The sequence below is a fragment of the Glandiceps talaboti genome, chromosome 21 (genome assembly GCF_964340395.1).
Source record: "Glandiceps talaboti chromosome 21, keGlaTala1.1, whole genome shotgun sequence".
Taxonomy (NCBI): domain Eukaryota; kingdom Metazoa; phylum Hemichordata; class Enteropneusta; family Spengelidae; genus Glandiceps; species Glandiceps talaboti.
In genome coordinates, this window is record NC_135569.1 from 15879738 (window position 1) to 15898513 (window position 18776).

The 18776-nt window shown below is 36.3% G+C and overlaps 1 protein-coding gene across 1 annotated transcript in view; it reads left to right on the plus strand.

Annotated features, from left to right (window-relative positions):
- LOC144451305 (nephrocystin-4-like) overlaps positions 1–18776 on the plus strand; it is a 66869-nt gene that overhangs the window by 23160 nt on the left and 24933 nt on the right. The window contains exons 2-14 of the mRNA XM_078142109.1: positions 6197–6343; positions 8157–8292; positions 8666–8770; positions 9259–9405; positions 9658–9800; positions 10052–10236; positions 10754–10883; positions 11588–11815; positions 13170–13262; positions 14289–14449; positions 14939–15143; positions 16060–16346; positions 17001–17096. Of these exons, the coding sequence (XP_077998235.1) occupies positions 6197–6343; positions 8157–8292; positions 8666–8770; positions 9259–9405; positions 9658–9800; positions 10052–10236; positions 10754–10883; positions 11588–11815; positions 13170–13262; positions 14289–14449; positions 14939–15143; positions 16060–16346; positions 17001–17096 (2063 nt within the window). The remainder of the gene's footprint in view (positions 1–6196; positions 6344–8156; positions 8293–8665; positions 8771–9258; positions 9406–9657; positions 9801–10051; positions 10237–10753; positions 10884–11587; positions 11816–13169; positions 13263–14288; positions 14450–14938; positions 15144–16059; positions 16347–17000; positions 17097–18776) is intronic.

Consider the following 18776-nt stretch of genomic DNA (forward strand, 5'->3'; position numbering starts at 1 on the left):
TATTTTGTAGTTGTAGTATAATTTCCTAGTAACAGAGAATGGAAATCTGCTAAAACTTGCATATTCCTATCTCATACTATAATTTTGATGGGAGCTTTGTCAAAAATAACTGGGCAACACGTGCCATCTCAAAAACACTGGAAAGAAACTTTTATGAAATACCTAGAGAATACAGTTATACAAAATGTACATACATTGTAGATTGTACCTAAACAACGTTGAACCTATCGAAAACACTGGTGGGGAACCCTGGCAAAATAACCAGTGAACTCATGTAGATTTTACCTACCTACCCCCATTAATAAAAACATAGGTACATGTACATACATTTGTAAAATGACTGTGTTACTTGGGCAGATTTTAACAACTCACAGCCCATAACAAAACCACTGTTTTGGAACCTTGGTACATGCATGTACATGTAAAATGACTTGGGAACTTGGGTCGATTTTACCTACTTCCCTTTGTTCAAACACTGCAGCTAACTAATGCCTACTGGAAATACATTGTACATGTATACATGATTGTCAGTCGAAGTTTCAGTTTGTAATGACCGTACATCCGCATGGCATTTGTTTTTTAGTTTTAAATCATAACAGATGCTGAAGTCTTCTCAATTTCATTAGACATACATGTACAATGTACATAAAAGTGTGTACAATGTATGTAGTCCAAACATTTGATGGAATTCTAACTACATGATGACTGTACTCATGAGATGAAAACATTTATCTTCATTAATCACTAGTTAAGTGGTGCATAGGTTGAACAAATAGAAACCCATCTTAAGTTACATGTAGGTACATATTGTACATATCAACATTGAATATGGCATGATGTATAAATACTTCAGTCATTACTACATGTATACTATAGTCAATATCATTGTGACTTGTTCAGTTACCGGGTTGCCATGACACTGATGTCATCGTGTTACTAAGCAACCAAATTTGTACATCAACATGAGTTTGACTTGTTTTTCAACAGGTTTACTATGACCCAGATCTCATCTTTTTGCTCAGCAACCAAACTTGTACATCAATGTCATTGTGGCTTGTTTTGTTACAGGGTTGCCACGACACTCATCTCATCTTGTTACTAAGCAACAGTGATCCAGGCATATACATTGTACATTGTACTTGTACATCAACAAAACTTTGACATGTTTTAACTTTTATGATAGAGTTGCCATGACACTGATTGCATCTCATTACTAACCATGATACAACCAAACTTATAGTACATTGCACATTTTAACTTTTAAATTAACATTGTGATGTGCTTAGAGGCAGGGTCACTGACATGGATATTATAAGTTACTTATAGAAACCAAATTCTATTAGTTTTGTCAACATCCATGTTGACATTATGATTAACCAGTTATCAGGCAGTAAAACTGAATAATTGTTGTGAAATTTTTGTCGTATTTTTCGAAGTTAGTTCCTCGTTGTATGTAAATGCCAAATACTAGATTTGTATTGTGGCCATATACTACATTTATCACATACATGTAATAACAAAAATACATATCTGTTAAATATGTAGTATATAATTGTATGTGATAATAAGTTCTATGCCATGACCAAGGATTCTTATTACTAAGGCCTAAAATAACAATTGTTTTGTTTCGGTTATTTGACCCCCACCTAGTTTTTCATGCCGCCCCTAAACTTTTTTTTATGTTTGTCTATTCAAGAAAAGAGAAGTAAAATTGTGAAAATTTTGTGTGATGTGAGGTCTTGTGAGAAATAGCAGATGCTGAAACTGACATCAACTTAAAAATACAATTTAAACGTACAATTTAAACTGTTCTTACAATCTATATTGGCTGTACATGTACGTCTGATGGGGGGAAAACCAATAACTAAGAGACCATATGGAAAACATAACTACATGTATCTGAACTAGACACTCATATTTGAAATAAAGATACACACAAAAAATAAACTCAACCCCACCTATTCTAAAATTGAGCGTAACTGGAACCACGCAAATTTTTTATTTTTTAGGTCTTATGAGTAATGTTTTGCCTGTTCACTTCAACATACTTTGCCAAACTGTCTGTTGGTTGTATTTACTGCTAGGTGGCGTAGTGGTGATGACGGGATCGTACAGAAATCGTTTTACCTTTGAATGCAAATTTTGTCATTAATATGCATGTGATCTATGAATATTCAAATCAAGTCATTGGTATGCAATTTTATCATTACTTGTCAAACTTTAAGTACATGGCATTTGTTTCTCAGAGTCATACCATGCGTGTGTTGAAAACATACACATGTTGGTAATTACGATTTGTATTACTAAACACCCAATAACCATGGCAACCTTCAAAAGGAAGTCATTATATAAACAGCAGAGATGAACGTAGGATTTAACACATGATGAAGCAAGTAAAGTTTGAATGTGATAATTTACATGTAATTATGTCAGTTTAAACATACATGTGTTAGAGTACAACTTTTAAGGATGCCGCTTACTGAATTATTGCTAATCATAATTACCAGCGTGTTAGACTGTAAGATACGTCATTATGTTGTTCAGTCCTATCAGGTTTCTTCACCACGAGTGCTGACTGATAGCGTGGTACAAATTGTCATATCTGACAGACTACTAACAAGCATGGTATGAAATATAAATGGAGTACCACTAGCACTATAAACAAATTATATGGAAAAGAGTTCTACTACAAAACCTAGGAAACCAAGCAAGATTTCTATTCACTTTCAGCCAAAATAGATTTTATGCATCATTTATCATAAAATAATTGGTTCTTCATCAAACTCTGTTTCATTTTTTCACCAGCTATTCAAAAGTTGTGTAACAATTATAAGGGGTGATCACACAATGTCACACAAGCCCAATAGATGAACTTTGTTCACTTAGGCAGTCTGATATCAAAGCAATTGATGAATTTCATTTTTGCACTTCTAACCACATTAAAATAATTTCACACCTTCAGTGATACCAGCTTCTATGTTTACTACTGACATGTCTGGGCATGCTGTCTTACCCGTATGTATATACAGTACATGTACAATCCATAAACCAATTGAAACAGTATACTTTACACCTGATAAGAATGCTATAAATGAGCATAGCACATAGAGAAAGTGCTTTACTTCAGTGTTACACATTGTACATGACTGTTCAATGTAATCTGTGAACCACCCCTCATAAAAATCCACCACAAATACATGTAGATGGTTTTACTTGTATATGCAGATTGCTAACCCTTATATTTATTTTGTATTTATATCATAATGGTAAGTAATGCCAAGATTCAAGTCCAATTTAAACAGACATGAAAATTTAGAAATATTCTTCTCCCTTGTGAAAAACTAGATAGTGTACGTGATAAAGTGAATACTTACATTTGTAATAGCATACACTTTTACACGTACATTTTGTGTATATTGTGGTCATTTTTTTTTTTTTTTTTGCACAACTTCCCACGTATTAAAGCTATAATTCAGCTCACCCATGCATGTGATCTGCTCTATTTGGATGTTGTTATCCCATTGCCTAGCAACTGATTCTGTTTAGAAATCTAAACATGGCCTGTGTATGGCAACATATGAGTAGTGTCATCGACCTGCCCTTTTATTTATCATTGTTGTCCTGGCTGAAAAGACTACCAATACCCTGTAGATAACCTGTCAGAAATGTGAATACTGTAATTTGATCTCATAAAGTGTTGTAATAAATCAGACAGGAATAACTATGTCTGTCTATCTATCCATGTGTTTAGGATGAGGTCATCTTTAATAACGACAGAGCTATTGTAACTAGGGGATGAGTTCAGACACTGAATTTTTTTAATTGAATTCCAAAAGAACTAGTACAAAATGTACATACATGTGTATACCTGTATGACATTATGCATGTTTGTCACATCTGTGGTAGTCGTGAATGTACATGTATACTACCCTGCTCTAACACTAGGCATTGAGAACACTGTTTTCATGTGTGGGATATGGATGCCAGACTGTATTTCCATACAATTTCCAATTTATTAACAAATTTGAACTTAGAAACGACCAAACCAGGTTTTGCAGATGTGTTTGCAAATGTATTTCAACCACTAAACTTCCAAAAGTATATACATGTACATTGTATATTTAATATGCATTTTGAATTTTTTTCTGGACATACTACATGTAGTACAAAATTGAATCTAAACCTAACATATATATGTATTATATGCCGTATTTACAATATTATTATATTTATTATTTGTAAATGTTTGATAGGCAAAGTTTACCATAACAATCAGATAGAAAATTAAAAAAGAAATTCAACGTCAAAAAAAAGTAAATGCTGATCTACAGTACATTCTACATTGTGTACATGTGTGTGACCTTTGACCTTCAGTGACCTATATTTCCCTTGATTACTATATTTTGCTAATGAGCATGTCATTGACAGCATATGATAAGTTGTCAGTTTGTAATGTTATACTTCAATTGTCAAATACCAGAGTTCTCACTTGAACCATTATTTGAGACAGGTGAAGTGAATTAATATTAATTCTGATTTTGGAAGAGCAAAACTTTACAATAAAAATTCGTCAACAAGCAAAGCATTGTATGTGAAGTTGCAACTCTCGGACATGCTCCATGGAAAGAACAAACTAGGGCAGGCTCCATGGAAAGAACAAGCTAGTATAGATTGCAATCATATACATATATTGTTCAGACCCAGTGTTTTTGCTAAGATTGGGAACCATGTACACACAGGCATTGCCAAATGTAAAAAATATACATCACTGTATGGATCAGCAGTGTACATATATAGCAAATTAATGTACAGATCAAGCATAATGGGATATTGTGCATGAACTATGCTTGCATCTTTAAAGCATCACGCAGGCAAAGTTCATGAACAATGCTCTTGGGGATTAGTGTATGTAAACAGCATTCAATTTGCACCTTTGAGTAAGATTATCAAGGCAGTGCAATATTAAAATCCTAATGGAATGTTACAGTAGCTACACACTACATGTGTACCTGTTACAGGAGCGAAATTTAGAATGTAGCTTTCTTGTAACCAGATACATTTTGTAATGATACTTGATACAAAACACCGTGAACAATATTTTATTTACGTGTATGTGTACGTGTACATTGTATGTTAAGTTACATGTATAATTCAAAGTACAATATAGTTATCGATATTTTTTTAATGATATCCAACAAATTATTTACAGATTAATTGTAAGATTATCAAGGCAGTGCAATATTATAATCCTAATCTTAAATTCATACATTGCTATATTTTGAAACATTTATGGTGAAAACACCAACATACTTTCTAAGTCGTATTTTATAAGATTCAAACAAGCATTTAATAGGTAAGACCTACCCTGTGTCATTATTGAACAATAAAATGCATTAGCGAAGATTATATAAATCATTAAGTTTAGAAAAATACATGTCTGAATGCCAAAGGAAAGTAATTTGTCATTATCTATGGGACACGTGAATATTGCATGAATTTCATAACGACTACAGTACTTACTTGTAGATATTATTCCCAAATATTTGTCTACGTTCAGCCAAGGAAAATACAAGTGACCTACATTTGTAAGGGGGCTTTGTCACTCACAAGTCATAATAGTAACAAAACCACCATGGGTGATGAGTATCTACCGGCTGAATAAAGATAAAAATTAAAAAATTAAAATTAAAATAATTATACCAGTGCCAGTAATATCAAAGAAAAATCGAGGAAGTAATCATGGCAGTTTTGAACTCATACATGTTTGTATTTTGAACACAGCAGAACCAGTGACATAGACATACATTATTGTCATGACATACATGTACAAGTAGAACGACCACATTATACATGTACATGTAAATTCCCATATTTTTTGTTCAACTCGGTTTGTGCATGGTATGTAGTGTTATACAGTTATTGAGTAAAGCAACTAAATGGAGAAAAGTGATGAATTCATTAGTCAAACTGTTTCCATGACAACAGTTTTCTTGTATATATATTTATAAGTACATGTTGTACCTGTACCTGTACATGTACATGTAGTCCAGAGACTTGTCAATGGTTTTCAAATCTAAAATTCCTACATTTGAAAACCAGTGGTGAGTTACAATGTACCAAGGACCTGTCAATGGCTTTCAAATCTAAATGTGATGTGACAAGCCTGGCTCATAATTGGTTCTATTTCTTTGTACAGGATAAAGGGGGTAAGAGAACAGATTATGAAATACGGGTTACATTATTTGATGCCACATACAAGAAGTTCTTTGGGAGGACATGGGTAGGACCAGCCAAACCTGTGAAGATAGCATCTACTCAGAAGGGCAGACTACAGTACAATGTGGTAAGTACATGTATTAACTCAGAAGGGCAGACTACAGTACAATGTGGTAAGTACATGTATTAACTCAGAAGGGCAGACTACAGTACAATATGGTAAGTAAATTTATTAACTCAGAAGGGCAGACTACAGTACAATGTGGTAAGTACATGTATTAACTCAGAAGGGCAGACTACAGTACAATGTGGTAAGTACATGTATTAACTCAGAAGGGCAGACTACAGTACAATGTGGTAAGTACATTTATTAACTCAGAAGGGCAGACTACAGTACAATGTGGTAAGTACATGTATTAACTCAGAAGGGCAGACTACAGTACAATATGGTAAGTACATTTATTAACTCAAAAGGGCAGACTACAGTACAATGTGGTAAGTACATGTATTAACTCAGAAGGGCAGACTACAGTACAATGTGGTAAGTACATTTATTAACTCAGAAGGGCAGACTACAGTACAATGTGGTAAGTACATGTATTAACTCAGAAGGGCAGACTACAGTACAATGTGGTAAGTACATGTATTAACTCAGAAGGGCAGACTACAGTACAATGTGGTAAGTACATGTATTAACTCAGAAGGGCAGACTACAGTACAATGTGGTAAGTACATGTATTAACTCAGAAGGGCAGACTACAGTACAATGTGGTAAGTACAATGTACATGTATTAACTCAGAAGGGCAGACTACAGTACAATGTGGTAAGTACATGTATTAACTCAGAAGGGCAGACTACAGTACAGTGATTAACAATCCCTTTCATATTTGCTCACCAGTGTCAGCCTGGTATTAACACTGGACTATCCAGACACCAGACTAGTCCAGTGTTAACATCAGACTGACACCAGACTAGTCCAGTGTTAACATCAGACTGACACCAAACTAGTCCAGTGTTAACACCAGACTAACACCGGACTAGTCCAGTGTTAACACCAGACTAACACCGGACTAGTCCAGTGTTAACACCAGACTAACACCGGACTAGTCCAGTGGTAACACCAGACTAACACCGGACTAGTCCAGTGTTAACACCAGACTTACATCAGACTAGTCCAGTGTTAACACCAGACTGACATCAGACTAGTCCAGTGTTAACACCAGACTAACACCAGACTAGTCCAGTGTTAACACCAGACTAACACCGGACTAGTCCAGTGTTAACACCAGACTAACACCGGACTAGTCCAGTGTTAACACCAGACTAACACCGGACTAGTCCAGTGTTAACACCAGACTAACACCAGACTAGTCCAGTGTTAACACCAGACTGACACCAGACTAGTCCAGTGTTAACACCAGACTGACACCAGACTAGTCCAGTGTTAACACCAGACTAACACCAGACTAGTCCAGTGTTAACATCAGACTGACACCAGACTAGTCCAGTGTTAACACCAGACTGACACCAGACTAGTCCAGTGTTAACACCAGACTGACACCAGACTAGTCCAGTGTTAACACCAGACTAACACCAGACTAGTCCAGTGTTAACACCAGACTAACACCGGACTAACAAATTAGGAAGGGATTCATGAACTTTACTGAACCTCTGAAAACCTATAGTTCACTTGACAATCATATTTTACAAAATTGCATCCAATGAGGTAAATTGCCTTTACCTGATCAGCGACTTCCTGCAATATGGCTCACTTTTCAATAGCCAAAATAGTTATCTGTCTCTGTGTGTATTTTAAAAGCTAATAGTTGACCACAAAAATAATATTGCAAAAATCCCATCAGAACATCTTGACACGTAAGTGACTTTAAATTGTATGAAGCAAAATGTTGTATACTAAATTGTTCCACTTTGATTACAGCCAATATATTTCCATACATCATTAAATGATGTGAATATAGTAGCCGTGGTAGAAGTGATTGCTGTTGTCACTACCAAGAAGAATAAAATCCAGAGAGTGTCATGTGGATGGGGTATCATCAGACCGTTCAAAGCCAGTAAGTACTTTATAGTTCTGATTCAAATAATGTTACTAATGCTATGAATCTATCCTAACCTGTACCTCATGCATGTACATGTATAACAATTGGGAAAGTTTCTATCATTTGGTGTCTGTATAATGTTATTATGTATATGTTATTGTCAGCAATATTAGACTATAACAGATACAATTTAATTTGTTTCAAGTTCAACTAATAATAACCACCAGAAATCTTTCAAGGTTATTAGTATATACACTACTATAGTAATTATCAGTTTACTATCATAATTTGGATAATATTGTTATCTCTGTCTTTCACCTTGGTAATGAAAAGTATTTACAATTTGTCATTTTACTATAATTATAACTTGACTCTGTCTTTCATCTAGGTAATTTAAATGATCTGTCGTCGTCTACACCAGAACCAGTCAAGAGAATGGATATATATCATGGTTCTCCTAGGGCATTACTCTACCTAGATGATAATATAGAAAGTAAGTTATTGACATTCAAAATGACATGTGTTGTATGGTTAGTGACAATTACAACCTATTGCCTGTAGACATGTAGTACAATCATAGTACATTCATTCATTCAAAAATGATGCTGTACTTGTCAGAAAGTTGTCAATATACCAACTTGTTGACAAATGTTTGCTCTCCCCACACTAGCCTCACTTTGTATAAAGTATACCGTATACCATGCATGTTCCCCCCTGTGGCAAAGACGTTTTCCAAGCTATGTCTCCCCACTACCCCCCCCCCCTCCCCATTTAGTACAATGTATGTTCCACCATGGCGTACAAGTTTTCCAAGCAATGTCACCCCCCACCACATTGGCAAACAAGTTTTCCAAGCAATGTCTCCACACTACCCCCCCCCCCCCCCCTTTAGTACAATGTATATTCATAAGTGTCATATTGATAATCTCACTGCCATCAAATATTCTATTTTACTGACAATTATTGACTCCTATTTTCCAGAGAATGAAAAGCTGACACTGATAGCAGAATGTACTTTATGTTACACCATTCGTACTCACAAACTACTAAGAAAAGTTATGCATCTCCTACCAGAGAATATCATTGTCAGTGGAAGTGAAGTTGTCCCTGGTATTGTTGAACAAGAGGGTAAGCTTACATAATAGTCTCACATTCTGCTATATGAACAAAACCTGACTCACATGATTGTCACATGATTGTCACATGACCAACCCATTCATAAGGTAGTCACACAAATAGCTTATTTGAACAGAGAAGAAAAGTTACATCAGAGTCATATTTATTAACAGATTTCTTAAAAATCACAAAACATTTTAAGCATTGTGATTTGCTATTCACAGTCACATGACCACCTTAAATGATTATTTCTTGGTGTTACAGGTGGAGACAATCTTCGTAAACCAAGACCAGTGACCAATAAAATAGCCTGTGTTTTGGACAAACTACAGCTGTTCCTTTACCCTACAATGGAGAAGTTTGAAGAGGAATTGTGTACTCTATTGAACACAGACAGATTGGCCAGGGTAAGTGTGCTAAGTTTGACTAATAAATCCAGGGTATCAAATAAGGCCAGGGTAAGTGTGCTAAGTTTAACTAATAAAGTAATAAGGCCAGGGTAAGTGTGCTAAGTTTGACAAATGAGGCCAGGGAAAGTGTACTAAGTTTGACAAATGAGGCCAGGGAAAGTGTGCTAAGTTTGACTTGTGTCTGTTTCTAAATTCTCTTACTCTGATAGTAACTGTTTGTGAATTTACTTTGTTTTTACTATATACAGGATGATATACAGTCAGATACTGGTGTAGTACAGGTATCAGAAAGACGTTTACAGATTGGTGTACACAATGGTTGGGGTTACATCCAACCACCACAGACCTATTTGTTGACTACAGATGCTGTCAGTAAAGGTGGTAGAGGAAGTATGAGAAAAAGTAAAGGTAGACCTACATCAGCTGGATCAAGGTATGAAACTCTTCTATTCAATGATGATTGAAATCACAAACTTAAAGAAGGAGCTTATGGAGATATTGGACTTCTGTCTCTCTTTGTCTGTCTGTCTGTCTGTCTGTCTGTCTGTCTGTCTGTCCGTCCATCCATCCGTCACTCGTCAGTCTGTCTGTCTGTCTGTCTGTTTGACTGATTTTCTGCCTCCCTCTCTCTGTTTGTGTGTGTGTGTGTGTGTGTGTCTGTCTGTCTGTTTGTTTGTCTGTCTGTCTGTCTGTCTGTCTATCCATCCATCTGTCTGTCAGCTTGCCTTTCTGACTGTTGGACTGTTTTTCTGTCTCTGTCTGTGTACATGTCTGTTTGTCTCTGTCTGTCTGTCTTTGTCATTGATATCTTAAAATAATGTATGAGTTAAGTCTACTCCTTAGCAATGTACATGTATATGTATATAGTTTTTGTTAATCAGATACAATGACTTGATAAACCTGAGTTGTCACATCAGAATTCTAACATAACATATTATTTGTTATTTCAGAGATAGCCTGAGTACAGCACTGTTACTGAAAAATAAAGTCAAGTTAGAACTGATTGATGACCCAAAGTTTGCTGTTGTCTTTCAACTAGAGTATATGATAAATGTACCGTTTTCATCATCTGAACGTAAGGTGAGTAAAACTGAATTGCAACAGCAATTCTCAGTACCTGCAACAGCGTTTTACCTCATGTTAGAGTGTCAAAACAGAACAAGAAGGTTGACTTATTCTCATGTGCACCTATTGACTTACATAGGTTATTATGGCAGTTGAGCCTTCAGTTTTCTAAGATACAAACTAAAACTATTGTCACAGCATGTTGATTCAACTGTGATAAGCTACTGAATGGACGTTGGTTTAATTACAGTCTCATTTGGGAGGCGTCTCTGAAAACTAGTTTATTTAGAGTTGCATGACCTTGCAGTGCTGTTTTGGGACTTCCAATGTTTACACTATGTTGATCACAGGGTGATTACAATCACACAACACACCACTTGTGTAATCTACCACATTGAAGAACAATAGCTTTAGTTTGTGCCTATCTTAGTAAACTGAAGGCTGGATTACCAGTGTCGTATTGCGTGCTGTCACAATACATATTAGGTAGTGTGTGGATCAGAAATTATGGTGTTTACCAAGACTTTGAATAGTTATTATTTTATGTCACACAAACACACCAACAACAGAAAAACAGTCATTGAATCAACATTTAAAAAGAAGCAAAACAAGTTGAAAAAACTGACAGTGACAGGGGAAATAAAAAGGTGGCCTTCAATTTCAAGTTGTGAAAACATACTCTACATGATGAAATGTTGTTTTGATTTGACTTCCTCTAGTCATCTACAAGTATGAACCGGTCACAAGCTAGACAGGTAGCATTACGATGGGCAGCATGGACTCCATTCTCTCATGATGGTATAGCAGAGATAACACTACAACTACAGGGAGATCCTATACCAAATCCTGATAATGTACTTATGTTTAAAAACCCTGATACTGAAATGTCTGATATAGAAGTATCAAAGATTGCACCTGGAAGAATACAGTTTGTTTATAGAACAAAGGTAAGATGTGAATGATTCACATGTACTATACACACACACACACACACACACACACACACACACACACACACACACATACACATACACACACTCTCTCTCTCTCTCTCTCTTTCTCTCTCTCTCAATGTTTACATAATGAAACACTTTAACTCAGTTCAACTCTCTTGCTCTCTCTCTCCCTCCCCCACCCTCTCTCTCCTCCCATCACACCATGTTTCTCCACTACCTATACACCCTCACATAAATCTCCTCACTCCCCATACTACCATCTCAGCTTCCTCCAACACTACCCTTCTCATTCCCCCATATCACCCCTCCCATTTCCTTCCTTATACTAGTAACATGTCTTACCATACCATTCCCTCTTCTCCCAAAACTCCCACCCTCTCTCTCTGTACTCCTACCTAGACCACTTATCACAAAGGTTCACAATAGTTTACAATTCAACAATAGTTTACACACATATTTAGTAGGAATGAAAAGATCTTTAAATTTAAAGTTTATCAACTTTTAGAGTTCTGTTGAAAATTCACTTCATTTAATTAACACATTTCAACAGAAAACTGATAATTTTGCTTTAGTCTTCAAGATGATCTGGAACTTGAATTGATGGCATAACTTTGCTGCTTGTTAACATAATGACAACTTGTAACTAATATGATAAGACAGTAAGGAGCACTGTCCCAATAATTGGAATAAATAACAAAAATCACCCCCTCCCCACCCCCCGCATTTACATTCTTGCTATTTAAAGATAAGTCAAACATTTAGAGAAATGAAAAGTAGTTTATTTCTTACAAACATGATTTCCCGAGGAAGATCAGGAAGGCTATAAACATCAGATGCTGTAATCCTAGGATCAACAAAGACGGGGCCATCGAACTAACGAAATCTACAATTGACCTATCGTACGGCCACCTAGTGGTCAGCTGTAACTGGAATTTTCGTCATCCATGACAGATTGAAAGCTCAATGCTGAAAAAATTTGAACTGCTTGAATGTGTTATAACCTTTGTAAATTATTTGATCTACCAAATTGATGAAGATATTGTGTCTTCTTAGAAATGGTTTATAAACTTGGAAGTCAAACACTTAGACTTAGAGACATACATTGTAAAAAGTGGCCTATTGTTTACAAAGAGTTTATGAACTTGGCATGACAGCAAGCAACTACGAGGGACAAGTTAATAATGTCTCAGTAATCTTATTTGGTAGTTTTCTTTGTTATTATCCACAATCATTATCAACATGACAATTCACATGTTGTAATTGACAACAGCACAGTCAGTAATATCACCACAAAATCAACTCACAAATTTTTGTCAATATTGAAAACTTATTTTCCTCCATATAGAAGGATGTGTTTAGTTCTCGTCCAGGTAGTTCAGCGTCCTTGAGATCTGACAACACCAGACAGGGACTAGATTCCTTCCGTTCCACTCACTTGGTAAGCATACTGATGTCCATGGCGGACCAGAGCAGTAATAGCATGGCATAGAGTCTTTTCTGAAACCACAGCAAAATAGACAAGAGGCTGTCTAATGTATTAAAAAATAAAACCCAGTTAGTCTTCAGTGATTCTGAGGTCATTTTCAAAGTGTATTTCATCAGTTTCAAAAAACAACAAAAAAAACCTGAATGATTACAATCAAACCTAACCATATGTTTCTTTTTAAAAGTTCATGACCTTTGACCTTGTTCTTAGAATATCAGAAGTTAGCCAATAAATTTGAAAGTGTTTCTGATATGTTGATATTGAAACATTTTGTCAAAGTCCAGATGGAAAGTCACTTTGAGGTCATGAACCAGAATCATGCACCCATATGTCAGATGACTTCTTGACCTACTAGGTCAAAGGTCAGCATAGGATGAAAGGTCATGTGAATCAGGACTACGATAATGATACACGAGACAGTCTTTCTTGACCTATTTTGTTGTGGAGACTAGTAAACACTGCATAGATTAATAAACGTAAAGACTGTAAATTCTTATTATGCAATATTTTTCTCTCTTTTCTTTTGCGTAACTTTTACTGATATTGTCCATCCAAGGATGCTGAAGACATAGATGATGAGGTATTCAGTGTTAGTGTGTGTGTGTTTATCCAATCTGTTGAATTTATTATTGTACAGTTGAAAGAATAATATCCAGCACATGTTTGTTTTCAGAAATTTTTGAATTTTCCCCCATCACAACCATATTAACCGAAGTTTGGGTTTGTTTTTTTACTAAAATACAATTTTGGATTTTTATATTTCGTGTTAGTTTTTTTTTTTTTTTTTTTTTTTTGCTTTTGTTTTGTTTCTTGTTTTTTCCCCAGCTCTAACATTCTGAAATGTTTGGATTCTTCTAAATTACCATCTGTTGCTGTGTCATAATATTCAAATGTATGCAAATTTGTCCACAGTTGTGACCAGTCAGATTATCAGGGTTTTTGTGCATGCATAATTAATAGCTGTTTCCTTGACAATAGGAGTTGCCAATGGAGATGAGTAGTCACTACCAGACTGGACAAGGTAACCTAATGCACCATGAACCTGGTAGCATAGATGGATCAGTTCTTGGTGAAACCCCACATATGCTTGCCAAACCACCAATATCAAGTGCTAAGAGTAGTCCAAGGACACCTAGAGGGTAGGTCAGAGGTCAAATTTCAGGTCAAAGGTCAAATTTCGATGTGAAGCCCATTCACATTTGATAGAACAGATAAAACAGTATTCAGTCACAATTCTAATGTTTACGGTGGATTAATGACTTTCAACCCATGTATTGAAGTGGCCATATGGATACGGATTGAGTATTTATTTTGGATTTTTAATTTATAAAACAATTTTATCATGGCTTCATACCAAGTCCCTGTTTGTAACTCAATAAATGACAAAATATTAATAAATGTATAAAATGTTTGTTATTGTACGTACAATAACAAACACAGATGTTAACACTTGAACAAAAACAGATCATTTGTGTTTCCGCTCAAAAATTTGCAGACAACTGAGATTACATTTGATCAGAATGTCACTTTTTTCAAAACAATAATAATCATTCTGTAATAATATGATTTGAGTACCAACTTCTGGATTTCGACCAATATTTCATATTATTACTTATGATGTCATTCAGGTACCTTGGAACTCCAGGATCAACTGGACCAGTCATCGGAGTGTCATCTTTACCACCCCCTCCCCAACATCAGATGTATGGAACACAGCCACCATTACCGGTACAACACCAAATGTATGGTACACAACCTGTATACTCAACCATACAACCACTAATACAACCACAGCTAGGCAGCATGTATCCAGTGGAAATCAAACATTTAGAGGTAAGTGCGCCCTCATAGCAAATAAAACGTATGCCTTTGTTTATATCACCACAGGATATATTTAACGATGTGGGCATATATACATAAACCAAGACACTCAGCTTTGAAACATGTACTAGAGATAGTATCTTTAGCAATGAGATACACATTAAAAGGTAAGCGCCCTCATTGTTGGGTAAGCATATTACCCTTGTTTTTAGCAACTTGTATACATTGTATTATAATATACCTAGTGATAATGCTGTGCCATGATTCGCTAGAATCAGTCACGTGATAGGAAAATAGAATGACTATTTCCCTAGGGAAATAGTTCCATCAACTATTACATGGTCACGTGACCACCGTGAGTTCACAGCAGGTCAAAATGGCAGCTTCTGATGATGTCGTCTGCCACCGCGAGTTCACAGCATGAGGTATATTATAAAACACATATTGCCTGGCCTATATTTGGGCTATAGCACCCGTTCATTACCCCCTCGTGACTGTGAGTTACCAGAATCACATGCTATTTCCCTCAGCCTTCGGTCTCAGGAAATAGCATGTGATTTACTGTGAGTTACCAGAATCACATGCTATTTCCCTCGGCCTTTGGGAAATAGCATGTGATTCTGGTAACTCACAGTCCCTCGGGTGTAATAAACGGGTGCTATAGCCCTCATGGCCAGGCAATATGTGTTCACTATAACAGTTGTCAAGTACCAAAGATCTGATTTGATAGATCACAGGTCAAATTTGTTTAGTTTTCATGAGATGAAGTTTATTCTAAACTGTGCATACTGTGTTTACTTTGTTCAGAGTTGAGAGGTCAGTTTAGGAAAATGAGCTAAATTAAAACCAAGGAATTTTAATTTACATGAAACTAGTATGTTAAGTATGTACTGATTGTATTTATTTTTAACTCATCTACCCACAATAGGCTAGCACAGCTAGAACAGGAAGTCCAGATCACCTGACAGAATTACCCTATACCCCAGTGCATGCTCCCATCATGCCAGTGGGCCCATCACAACTAAGTGGGCCATCACTGACTAGGGCAGCCTATGCTAGACTGTTCCAAGCAGGCTTTCCTGAAATCACCGACATGAATGGAGAGCCACCAGATGTCATTGACCCTAATGATTATGTGACCTTTCACCCCTACAAAGAAGATGCTGATCCACTGCAAGTGAATGAGATAATAATTCAGTTCCTAGCATTCTCAAGGTATGAACTTTCAAAATGATTAACTGTCAATTTACTAGGTGAATTGATTGTGATTGGATAGTTGACTTGTGTTGTCTGTAATACACTATGTGCCAGTTATCAGAGGGATAAAACATTTCATGATTTGGCCACTAGGAGTGCTGTTCACAAACATTTTTTTTTCTGGGGGGGGGGGGGGGGGGGGTGCAGAAATGAGAGTCAGAATAGCTGAGTAGTGTAACATAATGATAGGCACAAAGTCATCACTCATTGCCATGTTGTTCTTTTGTTTTTAGTTATATTAGTGACTACCAGCAGTCAAATCATGCCCAACCACTTTCATAAATCGCAATAAATGCTTTTTAAAGAACACAGACTTCTTTTAAAATACATTTGCCACCACTTCGTACATTGTCAAGTGGATAGTGGCCACGACCAAATTTTAGCCATCACCATCACGCTTTGCCAAATGTTGGGCGCCCTCTTGTGGTCATTTACATGTCAAATTATTGGAACTTCAGTTTATCAGGCTATGGCATATCAATTCTTTTATTTGTTTTCCTGCATGCATTGTAATTTGTACTTTACTGATAATTGTGTGAAAATAATTCTAATTTACATGAGACAACCTAGTTTTAGTATTTTTTTTTTCATAATGTTGTATTTTTGTTACAGAATGCTACAATTTGAATACCAGGACCAACCAAAACAACACAACACGGTCTTCTTCACATTCCAGTTTTATAGGTACCCTCAAGTTACCACAGAAAGGTAAGGATGAAAAGAGTTCACATTCCACTTTATAGGTACCCTCAAGTTACTACAGAAAGGTAAGGATGAAAACTTTGAAAGTTGAAATAGCTATTGATCCTGACTGTATTAATACATACACAGTTCAAATATTTGTATAGTCAAGTATTTGAATTATCTCTCACTTTTATAATCTGTGTAGTACATGATGTATATTACAAGTGTTTAGGCCTAAAAAAAATAATTGTTTGGTTCCGGTTACCCGACCCCACCAAGTTTTTCACTGCCAATCCTAAACTTTTTTTTTACGTATTCAAGAAAAAAATAATAAAATCGCAAAAAATTGTAACGTCTCACGAGAAATAGTGGGTGTGGAAACTGACATCAACTGAAAAAGATAAAATAAAACTGTTCTTCCAATCTGTAATGGCTGTACATCTGATAGGAAGAAATACAAAATGTAAACAACACAGAGACCATTTGGAAAACAATGGAAAACAACCTGAGCTAGACACCCTTACAGAAAAATATATAATAAAATAAAATAAAAAAATCTACCTACCCCACCTATTCTAAAATTGAGCGTAATCGGAACCACACAATTTTTTTTATTAGGCCTTAGAATCAGCTATATCCAGCGTGCGAAATTAACGCCGGTCCTTCGGCCCGAGACCAACAGATTTCCGTTTGGACCGACAGTTTTTCAGAATTACAACAACGTATCGGTCCTTATGTCCGACTGAAATTTGGAGTAAATAATAACATTTATTCAAAGATATCCAATTTCACCTACATGAATCTGGTCTTGTGTTAGGCCAAAAAAAAAAATATGTCTGGTTCTGGTCAGCGCGCGCGTGCCCTGAATACCCCCGCGTCGATCCTTTTTTTTCCGATAATTTTTGCTTTCCCGTTCCTTATTTACAATTCCCCGTCGATCAACACTGTATGCAAGGCTAGCGGAAAAAATTTAACTCGTGTGATGGCGCACTTCTATTTGGTAACGGGTACCCTTTTCTTCTAGTACTGTTGCATACCCATAATCCCCCGTACGATATGTGTACGTAATATGTACGATGAGCGTGGTTGATGGGAATCACGGGAAATAGTGTGTTCACTGTGCTAGGTGGTAAACCGCTCACATGTTTCGAAAATGTCAGAAGTTTGAGTACGTCGTGAGCAATCGAAATGTTGATATCAATTCAGCTGACTTTCGAGGTGTTCTTAGTTCTGGTGATCGTTTCGTTCTGCCTTCTGAATACAAAGATTTTCCTGTAGCGTAAGCAGTTAGCTCTGGATGTATGCGCTACGATGTTCGACACGTCTTTCCATCTGCGATGAGTTGGAAAGACGTGTCAAACATCGTACCGTATACAGACTGCGTATCAGACTGATGATGGACGGTGCTCGAAAGAAAACACTGCCTCCTCTACGTCCGTTGGACAGACCTATTTCTCGTTATTTAACGTTGCAAGTTGCACAATGACATTATACAGTGGTTGCAAGGCAAGACTCATTATCTTGGATGGGATTATAACTGCAAATCGGGATTATAACTGCAAATCACTGGGCGATAAGATAAATTTGTAAATGTGACTAGTGATGCCCTGATGGATGATTGATCCGCATCGTACAAAACTTGCCATACAACAGTGCCAACTTCCAGAGTTGTATGACATCTTCCGAGAGCATGTAAAGTGTCAA